The sequence below is a fragment of the Cebus imitator genome, unplaced genomic scaffold (genome assembly GCF_001604975.1).
Source record: "Cebus imitator isolate Cc_AM_T3 unplaced genomic scaffold, Cebus_imitator-1.0 Scaffold43, whole genome shotgun sequence".
In the NCBI taxonomy this organism is placed as follows: Eukaryota; Metazoa; Chordata; class Mammalia; order Primates; family Cebidae; genus Cebus; species Cebus imitator.
The window spans coordinates 3989794-4013410 of record NW_016107358.1 but is presented as its reverse complement, the minus strand read 5'-3'; the positions used below and the strand labels follow the sequence as shown (position 1 = coordinate 4013410).

Sequence of the window (23617 nt, the reverse complement as noted above, 5' to 3'; positions counted from 1 at the left end):
ACATGATTCTCTAATTTGTTTAAATCTTGTTAATTTTTTAAAAATTCATGTGTGGTGATGACTCTTCTTGGGACCTTTCTTGACAATCCACCCCCTTGCGCAGGACTGTGTACCCCATAGCATCAGCTGCATATTGTACTCTGCAGTAGCTGAGGAATTAGAACATAATGTTATTGAAATATCATTAATTGAACACTCAGAGTGCCAACTCTTGATAATATATGAAAGTACCTTGACTGTAATTTTCAATGGGGGTTGGGACAGCCAGGCTTAGCTCAGGAGTCAGCAAACTTTTTTTGTAAATGCAGTAAATATTCTACTTTTAGCAATAGTATTTTATTTTACTTAAATAGAAAATGTAGTAAATGTTAATATTTTTGGCTTCATGGGCCATGTAGTCTCTGTCACAACTACTCAGCAATGCAGTGTAGCTTGAAAGTTGTCATAGACTATTATGAATGAGAGTGTCTGTTCTAATAAAACTATGAACACCGAAATTTGTGATTCCTATGATTTTTATATGCCATGAATTATTGTTCTTTGCATATTTTTCTTTCTTTTTTTTTTTTTCTTTTTTGAGACAGAGTTTCATTCTATCACCCAGGCTGGGTAGTATGATCATGGCTCACTGCTGCAGCCGTGACCTCCCAGGCTCAAATGATTCTCCCATCTCAGCCTCCTGAGTAGTGAGGGATCACAGGAATGCACCACTATGCCTGGCTAATGTTTTAATATTTTGTATTTTTTTATTTTAAAAAATCATTTCAAAATCAAAACCATTCTCACAGACTCTACAGAGACAGGCTAGATGTGGCTCATGGGCTATATTTTGCCAGCCCCAATCTACATTGCACTTTTTCAAATTGTAAGTGTATCATCTCTCTGAGAATCTAATAAGTCCCCTATGTGGGACATGTCCCCACATTCAGAAGTCACTGCTGTTAGAAAATGGGAGCAAGTTCTACACCTTAGATTTGCTGGTCTAACAAAAAGCTTGAACTAAACTAATTTGGACACAGATTATTTAAATATATAATATGGACCATTTCTATAAAATAGAAAATGGTATTTTCAGCTTGATTTCTAGAATGTTGAGTATATAGTAAGTTTTCAGTGTTGACTTGCTAATGACTTTAGTAGAGAGATTGGATTCTCTAAGTTTTTGAGGATTGAAAAAATGATTTGTCTAATGAGATAGGTTTTGTTGGATTTTTAAATAAATAGCTCTTATATAACTTTATCCTAATGATTTCTGTTTCTACTGCATACCCAGTATACAGTAACTTTCATGAGCAGCTCAAGTTGAGAACCATTGGTCTAGGAAAGCATCTTCTCCTTTGACAAAGAATAGAATGAGAGCCAGGCATAGTTGTACATGCCTGTAGTACTAGCTACTCAGGAGACCGAAGCAGGAGAATCATTTGAGCCCAGGAGTTTGAGTCCAGCCTGGGCAACATAGCAAGACTGCTATCTCTTTAAAAAAAAAAAAAAATAAATAAAAAAAAAAAAAAAAAAAAAGAAAAGAAAAGAAAAATGAATTTCTAAAAATAGTATATTTGCAGTAAAAATTTCCATGAGATATTTCAGACTGGTTGTTTAAGACAGTAAAGAATGTATAAAATAGGATCATTCATCTTTTATCTCTAAAAGATAGCCATTGTTAAGTCATTTTCCATTTGTTTATATGTTTTCTGTACAGATATGAACAGGTACTTTTTTTTAAACAAATAGGATTATACAATATGTACCATTTTTTTACTTGTTTTTACTCAGTTAATATTTTTTAGACATCTAGAGAAATTCATTTCTCATAAATAATTTTGTTATTTAAAAACAAAAGCACAGAAGATAATTTTTTAGTGACTTGGTAACCAGAGCTGATGAGAGTTACAGATTGGAAGCAGAGCTATTTCTAGTATTGTTTGGGGGCTGGAACAGATCATAACTCTCCTGCCTTTTACCCTACCAAAAAGTAACACACTGCAACAATCCAGTCAAAATTAGTTTAAAGTGAGGATTATTGTCAGTCTTGAGGGGGAAAGTTACAAAAGGAATTTCTGAAATATGTTCTGGAAGAAGGAATATTCCCTTCCAGAGAATTATGGTGATTATAGGCATGAGATGCTTCCAAGTTTCTGTTGTTTTGTGTATTACATTTTTAAAATGTTTGTTTTGTATATTTTTCCGCACTAGCAAAGTCTCTCTCATGCTTCCTGCCTTCATTGTTGCCCAATTGCTAGAAGCTTAGATGAGGTGGGGTATGAGTGGAGAAAGAAAACTGTGAGCCTCTGCGTGTTCACTTTAGCATAGACAGTTTAAGAAAAGGCTGTGGTAGTCCACTCCTGTCTTTTTACTAGGTGTTCTTCCCAGGGACTTGGGCATCTGCTTTTGCTCTAGTCCTTAGGATCCTGCAATTCTTTTCACCTGAACTAATCCAGTAGGTTTCATGTATTTGCCAATAGTGTTGGGACCTTAGACAGCTTTGCTTATCTAGAGTTGATCCAAATCTCTAGAGGTCCTGTTCACTCATGAGGTTATACTGATCTATCAGGTAATTCACAATAATAGTAATAACACAAAACCTAACATAACTGTAAATATTCTCGAGAGAGTTCATTTTTTCCATCATAAAGAGTATAATTTTTTGAAAGAGAGAAACATAAAAGTAAATCTGACATTAGGATACTCTGTTCATGTTCAGTCTGATGAAGGAATAATCCTGGACTAGTCACTGGAGGACCATTTGAGATTCTATTTGAACTTTATGATTATTTTGATATGTTGGGGTTTTACAAAACAAACTGAAATTTTACTTTGCCTTATTTTAGGTAGATTTATTGGTGCGGTCATAGCTACATACTCAGTAGTCAAACAATACTTTTTTATATACTGTCAGATAATCTCCTGTTCATAGTGTTAAATATTGTCAAGAAATTATTTCCTTTAATTGTATATAGGAGCTTTTTAAAGTGGGCTTGTGATAAAAGGTGGATTGTTGACTTCTTCTGTTGAAGAGTCTGGTTGTTGCAGAGCCTTTCCCTGTCTCAGAGTAAATTGAGAAAAGAGCTCCCTTGATGAAACATACACCCCCATATTACACTCCCGTATATTCTCACTTTCTTAGGTTCACTTTGGAAAACTATATCTTTTAATATGCAGATATCTTCTGAAGAAGTTGAGGTTTTTAAATTTTCATGTATTTATTATAAATGAAAGCCATTTTTTGAGAGTTACAGTCTGAAATACTGTTCCCTGAATGCTGGAAGAGTAAAGCCTCTAAAAGGCAAGATTTGCCTATTTTTCTGTAATCACTAGCATCTATCTCTTATGCCATTGAGAAGCATGCATGGTAGTTTAATATGCACTGTAAAATATATCAGATGTCTCTTCTTTAAAATAATTTCAAATTGCCTGAGTCCATTCTGTGTGCCAATTATTAAGAATTGGGCAGGCTAGGCTGATTTTAAAAAAAATCTTTCTATTCCCTCTTTCATTTTTTAAAATTAAACTTTTGAGACTATAAGAATCACAGTTGTAAGAAGCAATACATAGAGAGTGCATGTACCCTTTATCAAGTTTACCCAGTGGCAACATCTCGGATATCCACAGTATAATATCACAACCAGGATATTGACATTGATGCAATCCACCAACCTCATTCGGATTTTGCAAGTATTTCTTGAACACTTGTACTCTTCTCTATATGTCTTTAGTTCTTTACAGTTTTATTGCTTACATGTGTATCTACTACTGTAGTCAAAGAACAAATCCATCACCACAAATATTCCTCATGTTGCTTTTTAATAATCATACCTGCCCTCCGTTTTAAGGACTCTTTGTTTTATTTTAAAATTCTTAGTCATTTATGGTCTTGATCTAATTATTCTTTAAACTTATATCTATGCTTTTACATTTTAAAAAAATTTGGTAAAAACATATCTGATGAAACATATTCACTGTTGTCTGGTCATGATAGCTCACACCTGTAATCCCAACATTTTGGGAGGCCGAGGCAAGCAGATCACCTGAGGTCAGGAGTTCAAGACCAGTCTGGCCAACATGGGGAAACCCCATCTCTACTAAAAATGCAAAAATTAGCTGGGCATAGTGCCAGGCACCTGTAATCCTAGCTACTTGGGAGGCTGAGGCAGGAGAATTGCTTGAACCCAGGAGGTGGAGGCTGCAGTGAGTTCAGATCACTGCACTCCAGCACCACCACCCACCCCCCAAAAAAGGTACTCACTGTTTTATCCACCCTCACATAGATCACTTCTATGACAACTGATGTGTGGGTTTTTTTCCCCACACCAAGCAATTCTCTAGGATACCAACTGGGTGTCCTACAGTTTAATTCAGTTCTGTTGTCTATCTGTTGTTAGCATCCAGTCCCGCAAGTTAAAGGCACAGTCCTAGAAACGAGTCCCATTTAGACACCAGTAGAAAGTCTGAGCTTACTGTATTTCTGACTGGCTGTAAGTCAGGGGCTCCCATTGACCCCTCCTTGAGGTTTCATCATTTGCTAAAACAGTTCATAGAACTAAAGGAGGCCAGGCATGGTGGCTCATGCCTTTAATCCCAGCACTTTGGGAGGCCAAGGCAGGCAGATCATGAGGTCAGGAGTTCCAGACCAGCCTGGCCAACATGGCAAAACTACGTATATGCTAAAAATACAAAAATTAGCCTGTTGTGGTGGCGGGCACCTGTAATCCCAGCTACTCGGGAGGCTGAGGCAGGAGAATCACTTGAACCTGGGAGGTGGAGGTTGCAGTGAGCTGAGATCATGCCATTGCACTTCAACCTGGGTGACAAGAGCAAGACTTTATCTCATGGGGTAGAACCTCAAGAAAACACTTCACTGGTTATGGTTACTGTTTGATTATAAAGGTTACAACTTGAGGCTGTGTGTGGTGGTTCTCACCTGTAATCCCAGCATTTTGGGAGGCTGAGGCAGGAGAATCACTTAAGGCCAGGAGTTCTAGACCACCCTGGGCAACACATGCAGATCCTGTCTCTACAAAAAATATTTTTAAAAAACTAGCCAGGCATGGTGGCTCACATGTGTAGTCCTAGCTACTGGGAAGACCGAGGCAGGAAGATCACTTGATCCCAGGACATGGAGCCTGCGGTGAGTTGTGGTCATGCCACTGTACGTCAGCCTGGGCAGTGTTGCAAGACTCTGCCTCAAAAAAGAAAAGAATCATAAGAATCATGTGGTGTTCATTCGTGATGGTTTATTTCACTTACCATAATGTCCTCAATGTCCTTTCATGTTGTAGCATGGGACAAGGTTTCCTTCCTTCCCTTTTAAAACTGAATAATTTTCCATTGTATGGGTACCATGTTTTGTTTATCCATTTAGGGACCTGTGAGTTGCTACCACCTCTTGGCTATTGTGAATAATACTGATAAACATGGGTGTGCCAATATCTCTTTGAGATTCTGCTTTTAGTTTTTTTGGGCATATACCCAGAAAGTGGAATTGTTGGATCATATGGTAGTTCTGATTTGAATTTTTTTCAGGAACCTCCATACTATTTTCCACAGCAGCTGCATCATTTTACATTCCTACCAACAGTGTATATCCATATTTAATGATATTTGGATACATAGGTTTTGATTCATCCATTTTAGTTCTATTTATTTAATGACTTATTGACTTTTCTTTTACAATTGATGGTGAATACCTAGCCCAAATCACAGATGAAATACTTTGTATTAGAGAATGTTTGTATATCAAGGATGATCCTCAAGGCGACATCTAAATATTTTCAAGTCAGCTCTTTCTGGTGTAAGTGAGAGAATCCTTACCTGAACTAGTTTAAGTAAAAAGAGGAATTTTATTACAAGGGAACTCGGATGTTACATTGAATCTAAGGATGGTAATGTGTCAGGGCCTTAGAAATCACTGGTTAAGAGACTTGATTCTCTCTTTTCTTTGATGGATCTTTTTCCTTCTTGTACTCTGGCTTTCATCATGCGATGATGAAGTAGCTTCACGAATCTTGAGGCTTTCAGCTTCAGCCACCTAAAGAGCAAGTACATGTAGTTAGTCCCAATCCAGAAGTCCCAGGGCGAGGGAACGATTGGCCCAGCTTGGATCCATTGCCTTTCTTTCATACCTCACTACAGTATGCTCAGGGAGAAGGAGTCAGTGCAGAGACATCTGTGGGAACTATATGGAGTGACTAGGAGGCAGTCGGGTGGTCAGAAGGAAAGGGAATGAATGTGAAAGAGAATGAAAAGTGTGCTTGTCCACTGTCTCTCAGCTGAGATGTCAATGAACAGTCTATTGAGGTCACACTGGGGAGATAATACTAGAGCTTAAAAAGTTCTGGGTAAGTAACACTAAGATGACTAGAGGCAAATTTTTTAAAAATCTAACTGATTTTTTAGTATACCAAGTTCAGGGCCACAAGGAGAAATTTTAAAAAGTCCTAAAAGGTAAAAATCATTCACTGGTTTCTGGAATGATCTGAATTAGGAGGTAGGTTTAAAAAAATCTTAACACTGCTATTTAGGGCAGAAAATAAAAGATTCTATCTCAGTAATTAACTTTTATAATTTATTCTAAGAAGTTTACAAATATATCAGGGGTTTAATATAAAATTGATGGATGATAGCTACATAATAGGGACATTTAGAATAAATTATAGTGTTAACCTTTTGAAGCCATGGAAGGAATTATTTCCCTATCAGCCATCAGCGATGATGATAAACCTTAGAATGTATTCAGTGCTCATTGTGTCAGGCACTGTGTGAGACATTTTTCTGTGTATTATGTCATTTAACCTTCCAAACCATAAATGCTCACTATTTGCTAAACTTAATTTTCTAAGTTGTATTTCAACAGGTGGTTAACACTTTGCTTTTCCTTTCAGAGATGTGGTACTGGATCTTCCTCTGGGCTCTCTTCTCTTCTCTGTTTGTCCATGGTGCTGCAGGAGTGTTGATGTTTGTGATGCTGCAGAGGCATAGGCAGGGAAGAGTCATCTCCGTCATTGCAGTCAGCATTGGATTTCTGGCTTCCGTAACTGGAGCGATGATTACCAGTAAGTTGATTTTGTTTTGTTTAAGGATGTAAGTTTGTATGCACTTGCCATTTTGGTAGCTGTATTCTTATTATATATGTAACATTAGTGAGATCTTTTATGTAAATATTTTTCAACACTTCACACACTCCTTATAGAAGGTAAAAATGAGCTGATTTATTCATTGAACAGATAGTTGTTGTAATTCTGCTGTGTGAAGAGTCCTTTTACAAAGTTTTGTGGGAAATAGAAAAATTTGTAAAAATTGGCAAGAGGCCAATTCAATGGGAAAATTCACAGTGATTGTAGTTTCTGCTTTAAAGTTGCTCACTCTCTAGGAAAAAGGAAAGGCATAAAATATGACAGTGATAATTATCATTAAAAAAGCAAGAGCATAGCCCTGAGGTCCTTAATGTCATCTGCCTGTGACTACAAAATCAAATTGCACTTTCTTCTTATACGCACATTATTATGGCCTACTAGAAATGAGCTGTGCTAGTGTGTCCTCTAGTGCTTTGCAGGTTTCCTGCTGTGCTGCCTCATGAGCATTTTCAGACAAGTTTTCAGGTTCATTCCCTCTAGCCTTCTCTGCCTAACACTGTACTTAGGCCCCAGCTCCAGCCTTGACTTCAAAGAATTAGTTATGGTTATATTATCAGCAGAAGGTATCCAGGTTACCAGCAGCAAATCCATACAGGTCTGCAGCAGCCTCAATTCTTGCCTCCTCAGAAGAAAGAATTCGACTGAGGGGTGTAAGACAGAAAAAGAGACCAAGGCAAGTTGCAGAGCAGGAGTGGAATTAAAAAGCTTTAAGGAAAGAAAGTACACTTGGAAGAGACCCAAGTGGGCACTTTCGAGGTCAATTGCCCCATTTAACCTTGGTCCTAGGACTTGCCGGCCCACTTCCAGTGTCTTCTACCCCGCTTTCCTCATTCTTCCTTTAGGGTGAGCCGCCAGCATGCGTGGTGCCTTCCTTACACTTGGGAGGCGAGTATGCACAGTGTGTTTAAGAAGTTGTATGCATACTCACCTGAGGCCTTCTTCTCTTTTCCAGTGGAATGCCCCCGAAGATCATACTCCATCATTTTGTCTCATAATGAGCATGCTCGAGCCCGCTTGGCAATTTCCTGAGATTTTATTGGAAGCTACTGGTTACCAATTTCAAGTGTTTTTATTTATTGGGAGATTGCCTCTTCCTGGTGCCTGTGATCATTTCAGTGTGACAACTGCCAGACCATCACCTGATGGTCACCTGACATTCCTGCTGGATAGAGAGAGCCCTCTCCTGCCCCACTCTTGACTACCTACCTACTCTAATAATTTCTGCAGCTGCTGATTGAGCAGAGCTTAGGTGTGCACTCTGTTGAGACTGCAGTGTGCCACATTTGCTTGCTTGCTTAGTGTGGTTGTGCCAGAAACTGGCTGCTTCTCTATGCTGCTATTGATTCTTCGACTGCCAATGCAGAGAAGCGTCTATTGCCCTTTGCATCTGGCCTATTCCCGTATGTCAGGGGCAACTCACTGCTACCACTGAGTCTGTTTTGGGACTCATTGGACAGTTTCTTCTTCCTTTCTAGTTGATTCTTGCCTCAGAGATAGGAAGGAAGCCTTATATTTATAATACAAATGATTCTCCTCTTCACCCTTTCCAGAGTGATTGGCATCCTTTGTCTTGAGAGGAAACCCCTGCTCCCATGTCCCTGGGTATGTCCTATGGCACTAATAAAACAATCACAAAATACTTGTGGGAAATGGGGAGGAGTCTGGTTTCTTTATCCTTCAATTGCTTTTTTTTTTCCTGTGTTATCCTATGTTGTTTTTATAGTTGCTTTTGTTGTTTCTGCATTCAACCTCTAACTTTATCATATGGTACCTCATATGCTTTGTCATAGACAGGGTTTTAAATAGGTACTCAGGTTTAATTAAAGCACATGGTCTGCATAATAGGAGTAGTAGCAGATTCAGCAGGAAAAGTAGAATGGAGCCAGATTCCAGAGGGTCTTGAAAAGCTATCTGGGAAGTTTGGGCTTTTTATTCTTCAGGCCATGGAAAACAAATGGATATTTTTGAATGCAGTTGGCAAGGGACAAAGCAGTTCAGTGGAAAATTTTGTTTTCTAGTTAAATATAGAATTAATGTAAAGAAACAAGAGAAACCCCTGAAAGAGCAGGGACCTGGTCTGTCTTCATCACTGCGTGATCCCCCAAAATAAAACAGTACCTAGAACATAATTGATACTCAAAACATACAGGTGTGATGGATGGAAGGAGAGAGAGAGAGGAAGAGAGGGAGGAAAGTAAAGCAAGAAGAGGGGGTAGGGAGAGAGAATAAAGGAGAAGGAAGAGGAATTAAGAGGCATTAACTGTAATCTAAACTTGAGGCCAGGTTCTGAACTACAGTAATGGCTGTAGGTTGGGAAGGAAGGAGTTAATGTAAGAACTATACAAAGGACAAAAATCTAAATTAGTTATTTAGTGTGTTGGCATACAAAGAGATATGAAAGGGGCTGCCAGTAGTTTTTGAAATGGTCACTGATGTAATTGTGGAACCATGAACAGAGGAGGAAGGAAGAAGAAACAGCTCGTTTGGAAGTTTTAAGTGGTGTGTGTGTGTGTGTGTGTGTGTGTGTGTGTGTGTGTGTGTATGGAACCATGAACAGAGGAGGAAGGAAGAAGAAACAGCTTGTTTGGAAGTTTAAGTGGTGTGTGTGTGTGTGTGTATTATGTATAATAAATACATACATATAAGTATTTATTATCATGCATTATTGCAGAACTTTAAAGAGAGCATGAGAAATGGAATTCTTCCATTTATCTCTGATGATATGTGTGTATATATAACCCATTTTCAGTTCAGTCAAGAATAAAATAAGCCAGTGATTTTAGAAACTGCCGTGTTATATTTTTCAATCCTTAAAAATATAAGTCTGACACAATTTCAAGTAAACATTTGTGTCCATATTAGCAATAAAACATTTAATTTTTTCTGGCTAATTATCTGACCTGCAAACATGTGAATTAGGAAAACTAGCCAATGTGAGTAGTTAGTTATAATTATTTTCTTAATATGAATTGTGAATGCTAGTGCACTCATAGCTGTATATTCAGTTCAGTTATCGATTGCCAGATATCTATATTCAATAAGATGCTGCCTGAATATAGTTACATATTCATTATATCTTGCTATTTCATGTATTTTATTTTGAAACTAGAGTGATTTTTCATTTAATATTGTTAGTTAATACCAGAAATGGGAGAAACCAGTTTCTATGTAATGTCTAATTTTAGCTGTTTAATTTTAGCCAGTCTAAGGGTGTAAAGTAAGTTCTTGTTGTTGGTTTAATTTGCATTTCTGTGATTATTAATGAGTTTGAGCATCTCTTCCTATGTTTATTATGTATATTGGAGAGAGAAGATGAACAGACTGCTGGCAAACTAAGAAAAAAGGGTTAAGGCGGAAGAGTAAAATACAGAGCATAATAGAAGAAATAACTGAATCTCAATAATACAGAGAATTATAAAAATAAAATAGTTTTATGAACAGCTATATCTAAATATAAAATGTCAAAATTGGCATAAGGGGAATTAGAAATATGAGTAGGAAAATAATTTTTATTTCCAATTGCAATATTAAAGATCCTTCTTCCAACAAACTCCAGGCCCAAAAACGTTTGCAGGAGAGTTCTACCAAATTTTCAAGAACACCTAGTTTATATTTGATTCAAGTGACTGCAGAAAAAGAAAGAGTAAAAGCTGTGCACAGTTTATTTGCAGAGGTCATTGTGATCTTGTTGCTAAACAAGATGAGAACTACACTAGAACCTTAGGAATGCTATTCTTGGAATGCAAAGATAATTAAGTATCAGAAATGAGTGCAGCTGCATTTCAATAAAGCATTATTGATGGACACTAAAATTTGAATTTCATATAATTTTCATGGATCATGAAATGTTATTCTCTAGATTTTAAAAAACACTTAAAAATGTGAAATCTATTCTTAGCCTGCATACTGTACAAAATAGGTGGGTGGGCCACATTTGTGAATTGTTGTTTGCCAACCCTGATCTAACTGTGCAAACTGATAACAACACATTATTAAAACTAATTCTTCCCTTAACCTTGTTCTATTTTTTTTTGTTTTTCTACCCATAGCTTTTTGTGTCTCTTCAACCCTTAACCTTTATCATATGTTTGCCTTCTTTTTTTTTTTTCTCTTTCCATTTTAGAGATAGGGTCTGGCTCTGCTGCCCAGGCTGGAGTGCAGTGGCACCCTCATACCTCATTGCACCTTTGAACTTCTGAGCTCTAGTGATCCTCCCAACTCAGCCCCCTGAGTAGCTAGGAGTACAGGCTATTATTTGCTTTCTGTGAGAAAATATGCAGGGCTTTTTATTGGTATGCCCATCTGCAGGCACTTAATGTTGTGTGTCAATGTTTTCTGTCTGCTGATGGCTCCTATTCTACCCTTTGTCCTTGTAGTTTTGTATCTTTTACTCACCTTCAGATCATCTCAGCAGTATTGTTTTCTTCACTTCATTTGGGATCTTTCCTTATTTCTACTTGATTATGTTTGCTACTGTTCATGGTGGCAGATCCACATGTGTTCTTTATTTCAAGCACCCTATCCCACTTCTCTGCATGCCTGCATATATTAGCCTCAAAATCACCATGAAAATAAAGATCTTAATGCACTTTTTCAACTAGCTGTTGTTCAGCAAGATACCCTAAGGAGAGTGAAAACTAAAGAACAAACTGGGTAAGATATTTGTTAAAATAATATATCACTTTATATAATTGTAAAAAGATTAATATCTAGACTGTATATTTTTTAAAGACCCTATGACTCAAGTAATAAAAAGACAACCCAGTAGAAAAACGGATAAAATACTTAAGCATTTCATAGAAGTAGAAACCCTAATGGCCAATAATATGTGAAGAGAAACTCAATCACATCAATTGCCAAGGATTTGCAAATTAATCAGATAGATAATATCTCTTACCCACTAGACTGGCAAAAAAATTAAAAAAAAAAAAACACAAAAATGGGTATTACCTGCCTCTGAGGATATGGAGTAACTGAAATATACACTGGTACAACTAATTTGGAAAAATAATTTGACACTATCTAGTCAAGTTGAAAAGGCCTATACCATAGGGCCGAGCAATTCTGCTTTTACCCAGGGATCATGGAGAAACTCTTGACTGTATGTGTGTGCTGGGGGTTGTGGGCAAGAACGTTCACAGGAGCAGTGTTTGTGATTGTAAAGCACTGAAAACGAAGAAATGTCTTTGGCCGTAGAATTATCCGGATAAATAAGTTGTGGTATATTCATACTTGCAATTCCTTATGGCAGTGAAAATGAATAAGTTATAGCTGCATACAAAAAATATAGTTATTTCATACTATATTCCATAATATATTTATGATCTGCTATTTTAAATTAAGAATTTATTGAACTTGTTCATTGTATACCAATATTGTTGTTTGAAACATAGGATTGAAAGATAACCTGGCATTTAAAATGAAACATCTTTTATATCCTGACGTTTAGGATGAAAGTTTCTTGGAATTTTAGGGACGTTTTAGGCAAGTTAGGTATAAAAATTAAGTTACATTTTAAAATTTGTATTATGTCAGTACTGTATGATTATATTCATTATGTAAAACTGAAAACATTATAAATAAAGCAAAGTCCCTTTTGACCAACACTCTCAAACTAGTGCTCTTCTCAAAAGTAATCCCTATTTTCAGTTTGGCATGTATTCACCAGATTTTTGTTGATGCATTACATTCACTCATACATGCATCGATACATGCATGCATACATACACATACACATGTATGTATGTACTAGTAAAGAATATGTGTTTTATGTTTTATTTTCTTTGTTACATGAATCATATGTCTAAGTTATTTTAGTTCATGTAGATCTATATTTTCCTTTTGAAACTGTATGGGTTCATGATACAGACCTCATATAGTTTGTCTCCATCTGATGGTGGACGTATGTTTTGTTTTTGTTTGATTACAGAATTGCTGTATTGATTACTATATGCATGCTTATGCATGCATATGTGTGTGTTTATATTCTAAATACCAATCATCAATTTGTTTTACACATAGCAAATGTTTTTCTAGTCTTTCCTTGATGTGAAACCTTTATGGGTTTTACTCTTTTTTTTGTGGTCTTAAGAAGATCTCTTTTCCTAGGATCGCAAACATAATTCTCTTACATTTTAAAGTTTAGATTTGTACTTTTGTTTTTAACATTTAGTTATTTAATCCATCTGGAATTTATTTTGGGGGATGGTGTGAAGTAGGGACCTAAATTTATTTTTTTGAAATGGCTACCAGTTGTTCTACTACTATTTATTGGATGGTGAATCACTGATTGGAATTATCTTTATCATTTACTACTACGATGATTACTAGCCAAAATTTGTTGAGTACATACTAGGATCATCCACTATGTTAAACACTTGACAAGTATCATCTTTTAATCTTCATGCCCACCCATTTTATGGTTGAGTAAGCAAGGCATGGGAGGCTAAGTGATTGCCCAGTGTAACACAGTTGCTAAGTAGTAGAGCTTGGATTTTAATCCAGGAGTCTAGCTCCAGAACCCCTGGAAAGTTTGAATTGACACATTTGTTTGCCATTTTGCAGGCAGCCTTAGCTAGTAATTGCTTCGATTTTCCCCTTCTTGGATCATGATGGAAATCTTAGTATCAGAGGGATGGCGGCCAAATTGTGGTTTTTAAAATTGAAGATAGTCATCTAAATCTAGGGTGAATCCAGAGAAAAATAGAGTATTACTCAGGCTTATTTTAACATAATTTCTGATAACAAAGGTAAAGGATACTTAATATTTTTAAAGAATGTCATCCAATTCTAAAATCTGGATATGTGACCAATTATACAAGTTATTTTATTATTTGATTAAGTAAATGTTAATGCTACTAGGAGTTTAGAGATGCTTATCAGCTACTTTATCATTTTCAGAATTCTTTGTTCTCATTTTCACTTAGTATAAATATGAAGCAATAGAATGATTTTTGGAATTATAGCCAGACTAACCTGGATTGAAATCCCAGCTCTTGTACTTGCTGTATTTCCTGGGGCTAGTTACTGAACCTCTCTGAACCTGTTTTTTTCACCGTTAAATTAGGTGATAATACTGAGGGGGTGGTATGATATTTAAATATGATAATATTTGTAAAGTTCCTAGCAAAATACATAGTACATGGTAAGTACACTAATTTCCTTTTATTTAAAAACATATATGAAAGTTCTTGGGTTAGGTTAATAATTTGCTTTTCCTGTTTTCTTGTTTACATCTCTTATAGAGCAATACAATTACTTTTATTTGGAAGATTTTGAGTGAAGTACAAAGAATTAATCTTTAGCTAATTTTTTTCTAAGTTGACAAGTAAAAATTATATCCTAATTTTCATGACTAGGTTCCAATCTTAATTGTAATTGTAAATTCAGTGTCTTCAGATAACTTATCTTCCTATGTTCTTTTATTTAACCATTTTAGGATATGTAGACAGTTTTTCTAAGAAAGTAGTTTTCAGACCGGCCAGGCACAGTGGCTCATGCCTGTACTCCCAGCACTTTGAGAGGCTGAGGCAGGCGGCTCATGAGGTCAAGAGTTTGAGACCAGCCTGACCAACATGGCGAAACCCCATCTCTACTAACAATACAAACTTTAGCCGGGGATGGTGGTGCACACCTGTAAACCCAACCACTCAGGAGGCTGAGGCAGGAGAATCATTTGAACCTGGGAGGCAGAGGTTGCAGTGAGCCGAGATCATGCCACTACACTCTCAACCTGGGCAACAGAGCGAGACTCCGTTTCAAAAAAAAAAAAAAAAAAATAGTTTTCAGGCCATCTCAGTCTGTGAGACATCATATTATAATATAAATGTTACCTCCTTTATGTTTCATAAATGTACTTTTAAAGTTAGCCACTTAGATACCACATCATTAGGGATGTTCTGTGAAGATCAGATGTTGAATCAGATGGGTACTGAGGTTCCTCATATGCTGAGATTCTCCTATTCTTGGAAGTGTACATTACCTAAAGAACCTCCCTAGAATAGATGTCAAGTTCATTTTCCATTCCTATTAGATGTCAAGATACTAGTCTCCAAATAACTTAGAGTTGGATGCTTTATTTAAAAAGCAATGAACTATTTTATGTGCTAGATTGTGAGATGGATTAGTCAGGTGTTATAGTTTACATGACATTTAAGAATTAATTTTATTCAAAAAAGATACCTTTAATATTAAAATATTTATTAATAATTTAGAAATTACATTTTTCTGCATTATGATTTATAATTATTAGTGTGTTATGTTTGCAAAAATGCTACAGAGGTCTAGCTAATTGAATGGCCAGATGAGAGGTTGCAATAATGAATTATTCATTTTTTATGAACACATTTACTATCAAGTATGCAGCATATACCATAAATACGTATCTTTTGATTGAATAGAAAAGTCTGTTTTTCAAATAAGTGGCTAAATATATTATGGTAAGTTGTGACTTTCACCAATCACAGGGAAACTTTTTCATAGAAAGTGGATAAAATGAGAAAGATGATGACTTAATGTTGTTTTGAGGAAATGAAAAGAGCTCTTAAGGTGCAGCCATGCAGTGTGTTATAAAGTGAGTGAATGTGTCCCTTCATTTCTCCTTAGGTGCAGCAGTAGCGGGCATTTACAGAGTAGCTGGGAAGAACATGGCCCCTTTGGAAGCGCTGGTGTGGGGCGTTGGACAGACTGTATTGACATTAATCATCTCCTTTTCAAGGATCCTCGCTACACTTTGAGGTTTCTGTGAGAATGTCTTACTTCATATAAGGAAACAGATGTACAGATTCCCTGAAAACGGCATTGTTAAAAGTGGAAATGAAGTTGTGCAAGAATGTGGACTGAGCAGGTCAAAGCATAAGGAAGACCTTGAGCTGTGTGGAAAGATTGCCCTCTGGTGTTCAAGTGATTGCACTACCGCACTGCACCTTATGTGCCTCTGTCCCAGGCAAGGTGCATTAAGACACTATGTAAAGTTACAAGAAAAAGCACCTTGTTTAGCTGCCTATCAGGTTAACATTGGTGTTGAAATCATCGTTTTTAACAGTGTTGTGTTAAGTTACAGGGATGTTTCGAGGTATTGATATATGTGCCAAACTCTTTTCTTTTTGTTAACATTGATCATGTGACAATTTGCAAGTGTAGATGTAGCTGAGTGCTGTGAACATATTTGACATGAATTCAGGTAATGTACTAAGATTTTTGTCCTGTAACACTAAATCCCGTATGAATGCTAAATACCGAATTGTTTAATATGAGAGAAATTAATTGGTTTTTAATGTTGCACATTTCTGGGATTTAGGGCTTCAATATGTTTAGGTATTATTTAATTGATGTGGAAGATAAGTCTTCTTAATGGAAGACTAGCTCAAATGTTTTAAGAACTCAGAGTGGCTCTATAGGGTGCATACTTTTCACTAACTTAAAACAGTTTCCCTCGTGCATAAATATTCTATAAAAATTCAGAAACTTTAAGGGTCATACACATTGATTGTAGTTTGTGTGTCATAAAAATGTAATTTGAAAATTTTCTTAAAAATTTTGTAAGAAAAAATGTCTGAAATGCATGTTGCATTCTTTGACCCTTCTAAAGAAAGTTTTTGCCTCGTATCTCATGGACAAAACATCTTTATAACTAGTAAGTATCTCAGTGGGATAATATTACATGTTGCATATATCTTGATTTTTGACAAAACATAAACAGTCTTTCATTCTGGAGTATTAACTGTTTTTAGAGAGTGGCCTAAATTAGGCTCTGGAAATAAAGACCTCATTTGTAGATAAGTAACAAGTAAGTTATATAGGAAGAGTAATAACTGTTCTTTGGATATATGGTAACATTATAATTTTGTTAAGTAAAAATTGGGGAATATAGTAGGTAATTTTAAAGTTTGGCAGTCTCAGCATATCAATGCAGTATTGAACGTGTATTTGAGTAATTTATTTCAGTTGTTCAGTTCTTGACTTATGATATTACGATTTAAGTTTAAGTTTACTGGAAGAATCAGTGAGGGCATGTGTTAAAGTGGAAATGTCCTTTATATAAAACATTTTAAGAGGTTTTGGCAATACGTAATTGCAAGAGTATAGGAAGTAGGGTTGAACTGGTCTTCCAATGAGATTTTTTTTGGCACCAGATACAGTTAAAATGTGCTAACTCAAAGTAGGAGCCATTGCAGAGAATATGAAGTTAAGGATAATAAAAAAAAATCTGGTAGCCTTGCTGTTTAATCCAATTTGCTATAAAAGTAGGCTTCTCTAATATCCCATTCAAATTTAAGAACTTTGTTCCAAAACCTAAAAAAAAAAAAAATAAATAAATGGAAAAAAAAAAAAAAAAAAAAAAATATAAAAAAAAAAAAAAAAAAAAAAAAAAAAGAACTTTGTTACCTGCATCACTTTTTCTTTACCCAGAAGCAGAATATATCCACAACTTATCAACGAGAAGTTGGGGAAGCAGTACTTTTACCAGTTTACCATTATGAATGGCAAAGCAGTATGTATTTGACAGTAGATCATCAATTGATAGTCTCTAGAATTTTTTTTAATTACCTTTTGCAGTTGCATTGCAATTGCAAATTTGGAGGATTTACTATCACTGTGGCTTGGAAATTTGTTTTTTAAAAAAACAATAAGCAACTATGCATGGATCTTTGAAGTAAATCTTAAAATTGATTCTTTTTATTATGTACAAGCCTGAAATTGTTTTCATGTGTTCTTTATATTGCTGATGTTTTTACAAATTAAATTTAGGCATAACTTTTCCAAGTCAATCTGATTTTTTCTTTTCTGCTAGACCTGAATTGTGTTCCTCTTTACTTTGGCTATTCTGTCAATAATTTAATGCATTCATGTTCTTCCAGAGGAATTACCAATAGCATGTGGAAATTGTTTCAGATCTACAGAATGAATACTTATTTTAACATATGGTTATTTTATGATTTAAGAAAGTTATGGTAAAGTAATATGGAGCATGATTCATAATCCAAAATTAACCAGAAAATAACTTGGATACATTAAATGTACTAATGTGTGGACCAAAGAGTTAACTCTTGTTTTTACTCTAGAATGAAAGTATAATTGAATGGTTAATAATTAGTTTGTATGTAGAGTGTCCTGCCGTTATCTCATTATCAAGTTGCTTTACGTAATGAATTGTGTGTGTATACTTTTAATTTTAGTGGGTTTTTTTGGTTTCTTTGCTGTTTTCAGTTACTTCCATTGGGATTTTGTGCAGCGTCATTCTTTTGATGTTTTGAGATGCAGTTGAATAGTGTGAATTTATGTATTGTCTTAATAGCTGTTTATATGCTGAGATTTTTTAAAAGTTAGTAGCTTTCCTATAGACACAAGAAATGTTTAATGATATATATATATACACACACATATGTATATCATTATATACGTATATAGAGTGCTGCTATATATGAATACAGTTTACTTGGAAAGCTTTTTTTCAATGAACACTTTCATGTTCTATTGGAAAATTTGTTCAGTGTAATGATCTTTTAAATAGGTTTGAGGATGTTTGAGAATTTTGAATTTTGGGAAAATTGTCTTCACTTAATAGAGCTGGAAACCCTTGTTTGGGATATGACAAAAGCCCCTATTGATATATTTGGGTTATACTTTGTTAAAATTTATATGTGATTTAGCAGTAAATTTTCTTTGTGACAAATACAGGAAGGGAGGGAGGACCATTTATAGTGGACACTCCTTTATTTTAAAATGTTTACTAAAATATTGCTAATAGTGAAATCAGTTCCCCAAAGAAAGAACTCATATATGCCCAAACTAATTATTATTTATCACACTGATTAAAAATACCCATAGATCACAGCTAGTCAGGGGGCTTCAAATAAACTACAAATAATGCTTAAAACTTTAAAAGAAGAACAGGTAGTCTTTTCCATGGGACAGTTCCAAGGTAATACCCTATCTTGCCTAGGATAAGCAAAGTCCTAAATGATGGCTATATTCAGGGCTTGTAGTTGAATTATTATTCTTTTAGATCTTAATGTTTACCAAACAGTGTTACAATTTGTTACCCAATATACTTTTTTTAGTATTTGTAGCATACATTTCCACTGCTCAGAAAAGTATAAGGGTTTTGTTTATACCTTAAATGAGAGAAATAAAGAAATGAGTTGGCTTGTATATCTTGTATTTGTGATATAAGGAAGGGGGATAATTTAAAATCACAGAATGTTGTGGAAAAGGTTTTCAAAGAACCTGTAATGAAGAAAGTGGGGCTGCCATATCATGTACCCAGCTGCCACTCACACACCAAATAATTCCATTTTGTAAACACTTTTTGTGAATCCGCTGTGTAAAGTGCTGTACCAAGTATTTTCTCTAGTAAGAACAAGAATTACCAAGATGGGATTTTTGATCTTGAGTCCACCAAGAGCTAGCAAGAGGATTTTAAATCCTAAAAAGTTTGGGACAACATTTTGCTTCCTGATCTTAGTTGAGAGTTAGCCTGTTTTATCCCTCCAGATTCTCAGTTTCCTGGTTCATCCACTAAATAGAGTTTCCATAACTGAGATACCATGGCTGTGACATAGTGAAGAGAATACTAGACTCCAAGTCAGCAACACAGGTTGAATTAAGACTCTGTCACTTGTCAACTTTTTGACCTTGAGCAAATCATTTAACTTCTCTGAGCCTCACTTTATACTCTATAAAATGTGACTAATACCTCATGTAGTTATTGTGAGGATTATGTGAGATTGTTTATGAATGGCAAAGCAGTATGTATTTGACAGTAAATGATCAAAGGATAATCTCTAGAATTTTTTTAAATTATATTTTGTAATTGCATTAGCAATTGAATATGTTTTGTAAAATTCAATTTTCTTTTATTTCTATATTTTCCTTATATATATTTTAGGAAAGAAACTAAAAACATTCTCTTATAATTTTGCTTCATCTCCTCTTCACCTTTTCTTTTTAAAATCAGCAGATCTTTAAGATCCTTTTGTGAATTTGTGCTGGTAGAAATGGCCAGTGCAAGTGGGACTAAATTAGGTCTGTTGACCACTGGTTAAAATAGAAAAAGGGTAGAGAGGTAGTCAGCCTTTACTCCTTTACCTAATCCCACTTAGCTCCCTTGGATTCATTCTGCCATTTTGATTCATTGACTTTCTGCTATTTGCAAATTATTCTTCTTGAAAAGTAAGAGCTATATATAGCCCCTCTGCCTTCTATATGTCTGTTTCTTCTACCGGCTCTGGGCATTTGGCTCTACAGTATAGTACCAGTTCTTTAGAAAAATCGAAGGATATTCAGTGTCTACCAAGTCCTTTCTTCCACGGGCCAAGGGTGCTTAAGCCCTAGATGTTATTTTGTTTATTTTTTTTTAACTTTACCATTATTTTAAATTTATATCCATCATATAGTTCAAGGAGTAACAAGATGCCTGGAGCAATTTCTGAAATCTCAAACCACTTCACTCTTGACACTACAGATTTTTCTCTCAGTCTCAATCAGAATCTCTGCAGTCATTATTTGTTTTTAAGATGTGAGGAATGAGGAAAATTACTGAAGAAATTCTAGCAGATTGAGATTGCAGATAAATTTGGTAACACTTGTTGGGTAACTGGGTAAATTACTATTTCTTTTAATAATTGAGGTGAAACTCTCAATGGTTAAAATGGACCAATAATCAAATGGTTTTATAATCTTTCTTAGCTTTCCTGTCCTTGTTATAACATCTTGGAAGAAGACTCTTCAGGATAAAAAGGACATTATTTGATTAAAAATTATAATACTTGGAGAGGTAACACAAAAACAACATATTTGATAAAGTGCCCTACATCCTGTGAACACAGTTTCAACCTTTTTGTTAGGACTATAAACTACACTGGATGAGTATGTATACTGCATGTTTACACATGCTGTGTTTCTTTACATGTGAGGCTTCACTGACCACTGTGTGTTCTCAAATTGTATTACGATTTTCATGTGTGTGGTAACAGCTTTGCTCTTCTCACTAAGGAGTGCTGTTCTGTGTAGGCAGTACAGTGTTGTTAAGAAGGTTGCTGAATTAGTTATCTACAAAGGTATCTGTGAATTGGGGGGAAATAATGCTTAATATCTGAAGTATTTTTAGTAGATGTAGAGATGTATCAGATAATACTTTACTAAATTAGTGGAAACACATTTCTGAGTGAACTGAACTATGAACTATAATCATCTCTTACCCTGAGTTTAGGGAAGTTGTTTTCACATTCTTTACATTTATTCCACATGTGTTGAACTGACATAATAACTCTTCCCTGATTTTGAGAATGGATTTAGCAGTTTTCTAAAAATCCTCCTCTTGCCATATAGGTGTCGTATGTTATAGTTTAAACATATGTATAGTTTGTTGGGAGAATCCAAGGAGCTGGTATAGGAAAGAATATTCTTAACACCTACAGTTATGTAGTTCTAATCTTTGAAAAGTAAATAGTTTAGGCAAGTCAGAAGAGCATGAACCTCATACATACGTTTTTAAGATTAGGTGGTGCACCCACATGTATCTACTCTTGGTAGTAATGTGACTTTCCCCTTTTTGGGAATGTATTTAGGTGGATAACTGAAACTGAAAAGCAGTTTGACACAAATACACAGGAAGAGGAATTATGGTGCATAATCAATCATCTGAGTCACGTAACTGTAACACTTTTCTCTTAGATATAAATTGGTAATTACCAAAAATCACCACTTTAAAAATGTTATTCTGTCATGCTGAAGTAAGCACTTTTCTTGGAGCCCTGTTTAAATGAATATTAGCGTAAGAGGACCACTGATGATGAAGTCTCTCTTGTTTTTAAATTATTTACACATCATTGTTAAGATAGTCTTAACAGTTGACACTCTTAGTGTTTGTGATGTAGGATGTATTTGCAATGGTGGCATTTTTAAAAAGATTTGGCCCTCTCACCAATACACACATTCAGATGTGAGCTCCACACATTGAGATGGACAAATAGGAAATTCAACAGTATTTTTTGTTTTAGCCATCTAACTTGGTAAAATTCATAGGATTCTACCATAAGTATTAGCCCCTGATTCTAGTTATTCTGAGATGAGGAATCAACTTTATCTTAAAGTCAACTAGCTAAAATGTCTTTATTTAAATAGCAAAAATATAGTTTACCTGACAGGTATTAAAAGTCTCACTTTCAAATTGTAACTCTCAGACCACTGATGAATCATTTCGTATGTCACAGGCAGATTTTAAAAGCTAAGTGATGCTTTAGTGCCTTGTACGTTAAGATACTTGTGGATTTAGCAAGATTCAGGATTGGCACCAGTGAGTTGGCTGGGTACACGCCACCCGTGACTGGGAATTCCGAGTTCAGGAAGCCTAACAGGTAGTGGCTACTAACTTTATATGGTTCAATGTAAATCAGTTACTTAACATTGACTGTGACAGATGACAGCTACTTTCATTATATTTTCACGATGTGGTATTTTTCTCTAGTTTTTCTTTTTCCAAGTAAGTATGAAATGGAAAAAATGTAGTTAAGAAAATTAAATGTGGGATTTTAAAATTTAGTTTTGTTGTAAACTAGAGATTCTAGTGAACAGTGTTAGTTTTATACTGTAGTACAGGGCACACACTTTAACCTTTCGATATGTTTACCATCAGGGATTTATTTTTACTATAGAAATACTAAATGTACTGTGAAGCTTAAAGACAGGAGAAAAAACGTTGGAGGGGTAATACACAAAAACAAAGGCATATTTGATGAAGTACCCTATGTTATGTGAACACAATTTCCCCCTTCTGTTAAGACTATATGCTGTATGAGTATGTGTACTGCATGTTTACATAAAGCAGTTTAATTTCGAAGGATTATTTTAAAAACTATGTTTATATATAATACCTAACAAGCTGTAAATATTGTATATTATTGATTTTTAATTTTATATAAGCAATTTTTTATTTCCCAATTCATGTACAAATCTCGTTGTGTATATAGCATAATTTCCTGGAGAACACAAATTTTGCAGTGAATTTTAAGTATTTTAATTGCAGTAAGCATCAGTTTAGCCTTAGAGATGTTGATCTTTATTTTAAATTATTTTCCACCATTCTCATTTTCTTCAAAGGGCAGCAATAAACATATGCAAGTTATTTTTAATTATAGAAAGTAGGTCTACAACGATAAGATCTAGGTTTCAATTCATTGCTTTAAGGAAAAGATGCACAATTACTGTCATTCAGTGTCTGATCACAGGACCATTTCTGTGGTCCACATGTGGCTCTCCTCTTTGTAATATACAGGGTGAACTCTTTACTGATACACACAAAACAACTGTCAAAAGTGAATCCAGCACTTAACTGTCATTACACAGAATTTATTGGATTAAAAATTTGTAATATACAGTATTTTAATAAAGTTTCTGTATTCAATTTCATGCACTTATATATAAATAAACCTGTCTTTGAAAGCTTTATGGGGTGTTTGACTCTTGGTGGACTCAAATGTCTTCTC

At 35.1% G+C, this 23617-nt stretch overlaps 1 protein-coding gene across 1 annotated transcript in view; it reads left to right on the top strand.

Moving 5' to 3' along the window:
• Positions 1-17404, top strand: part of TMEM170B (transmembrane protein 170B) — a 36845-nt gene extending 19441 nt beyond the window's left edge. The window contains exons 2-3 of the mRNA XM_017526663.2: positions 6879-7049; positions 15735-17404. Coding sequence (XP_017382152.1) covers positions 6879-7049; positions 15735-15865 — 302 coding nt within the window. The 3' untranslated portion in view covers positions 15866-17404. The remainder of the gene's footprint in view (positions 1-6878; positions 7050-15734) is intronic.
• Positions 17405-23617: the final 6213 nt, after the last annotated feature.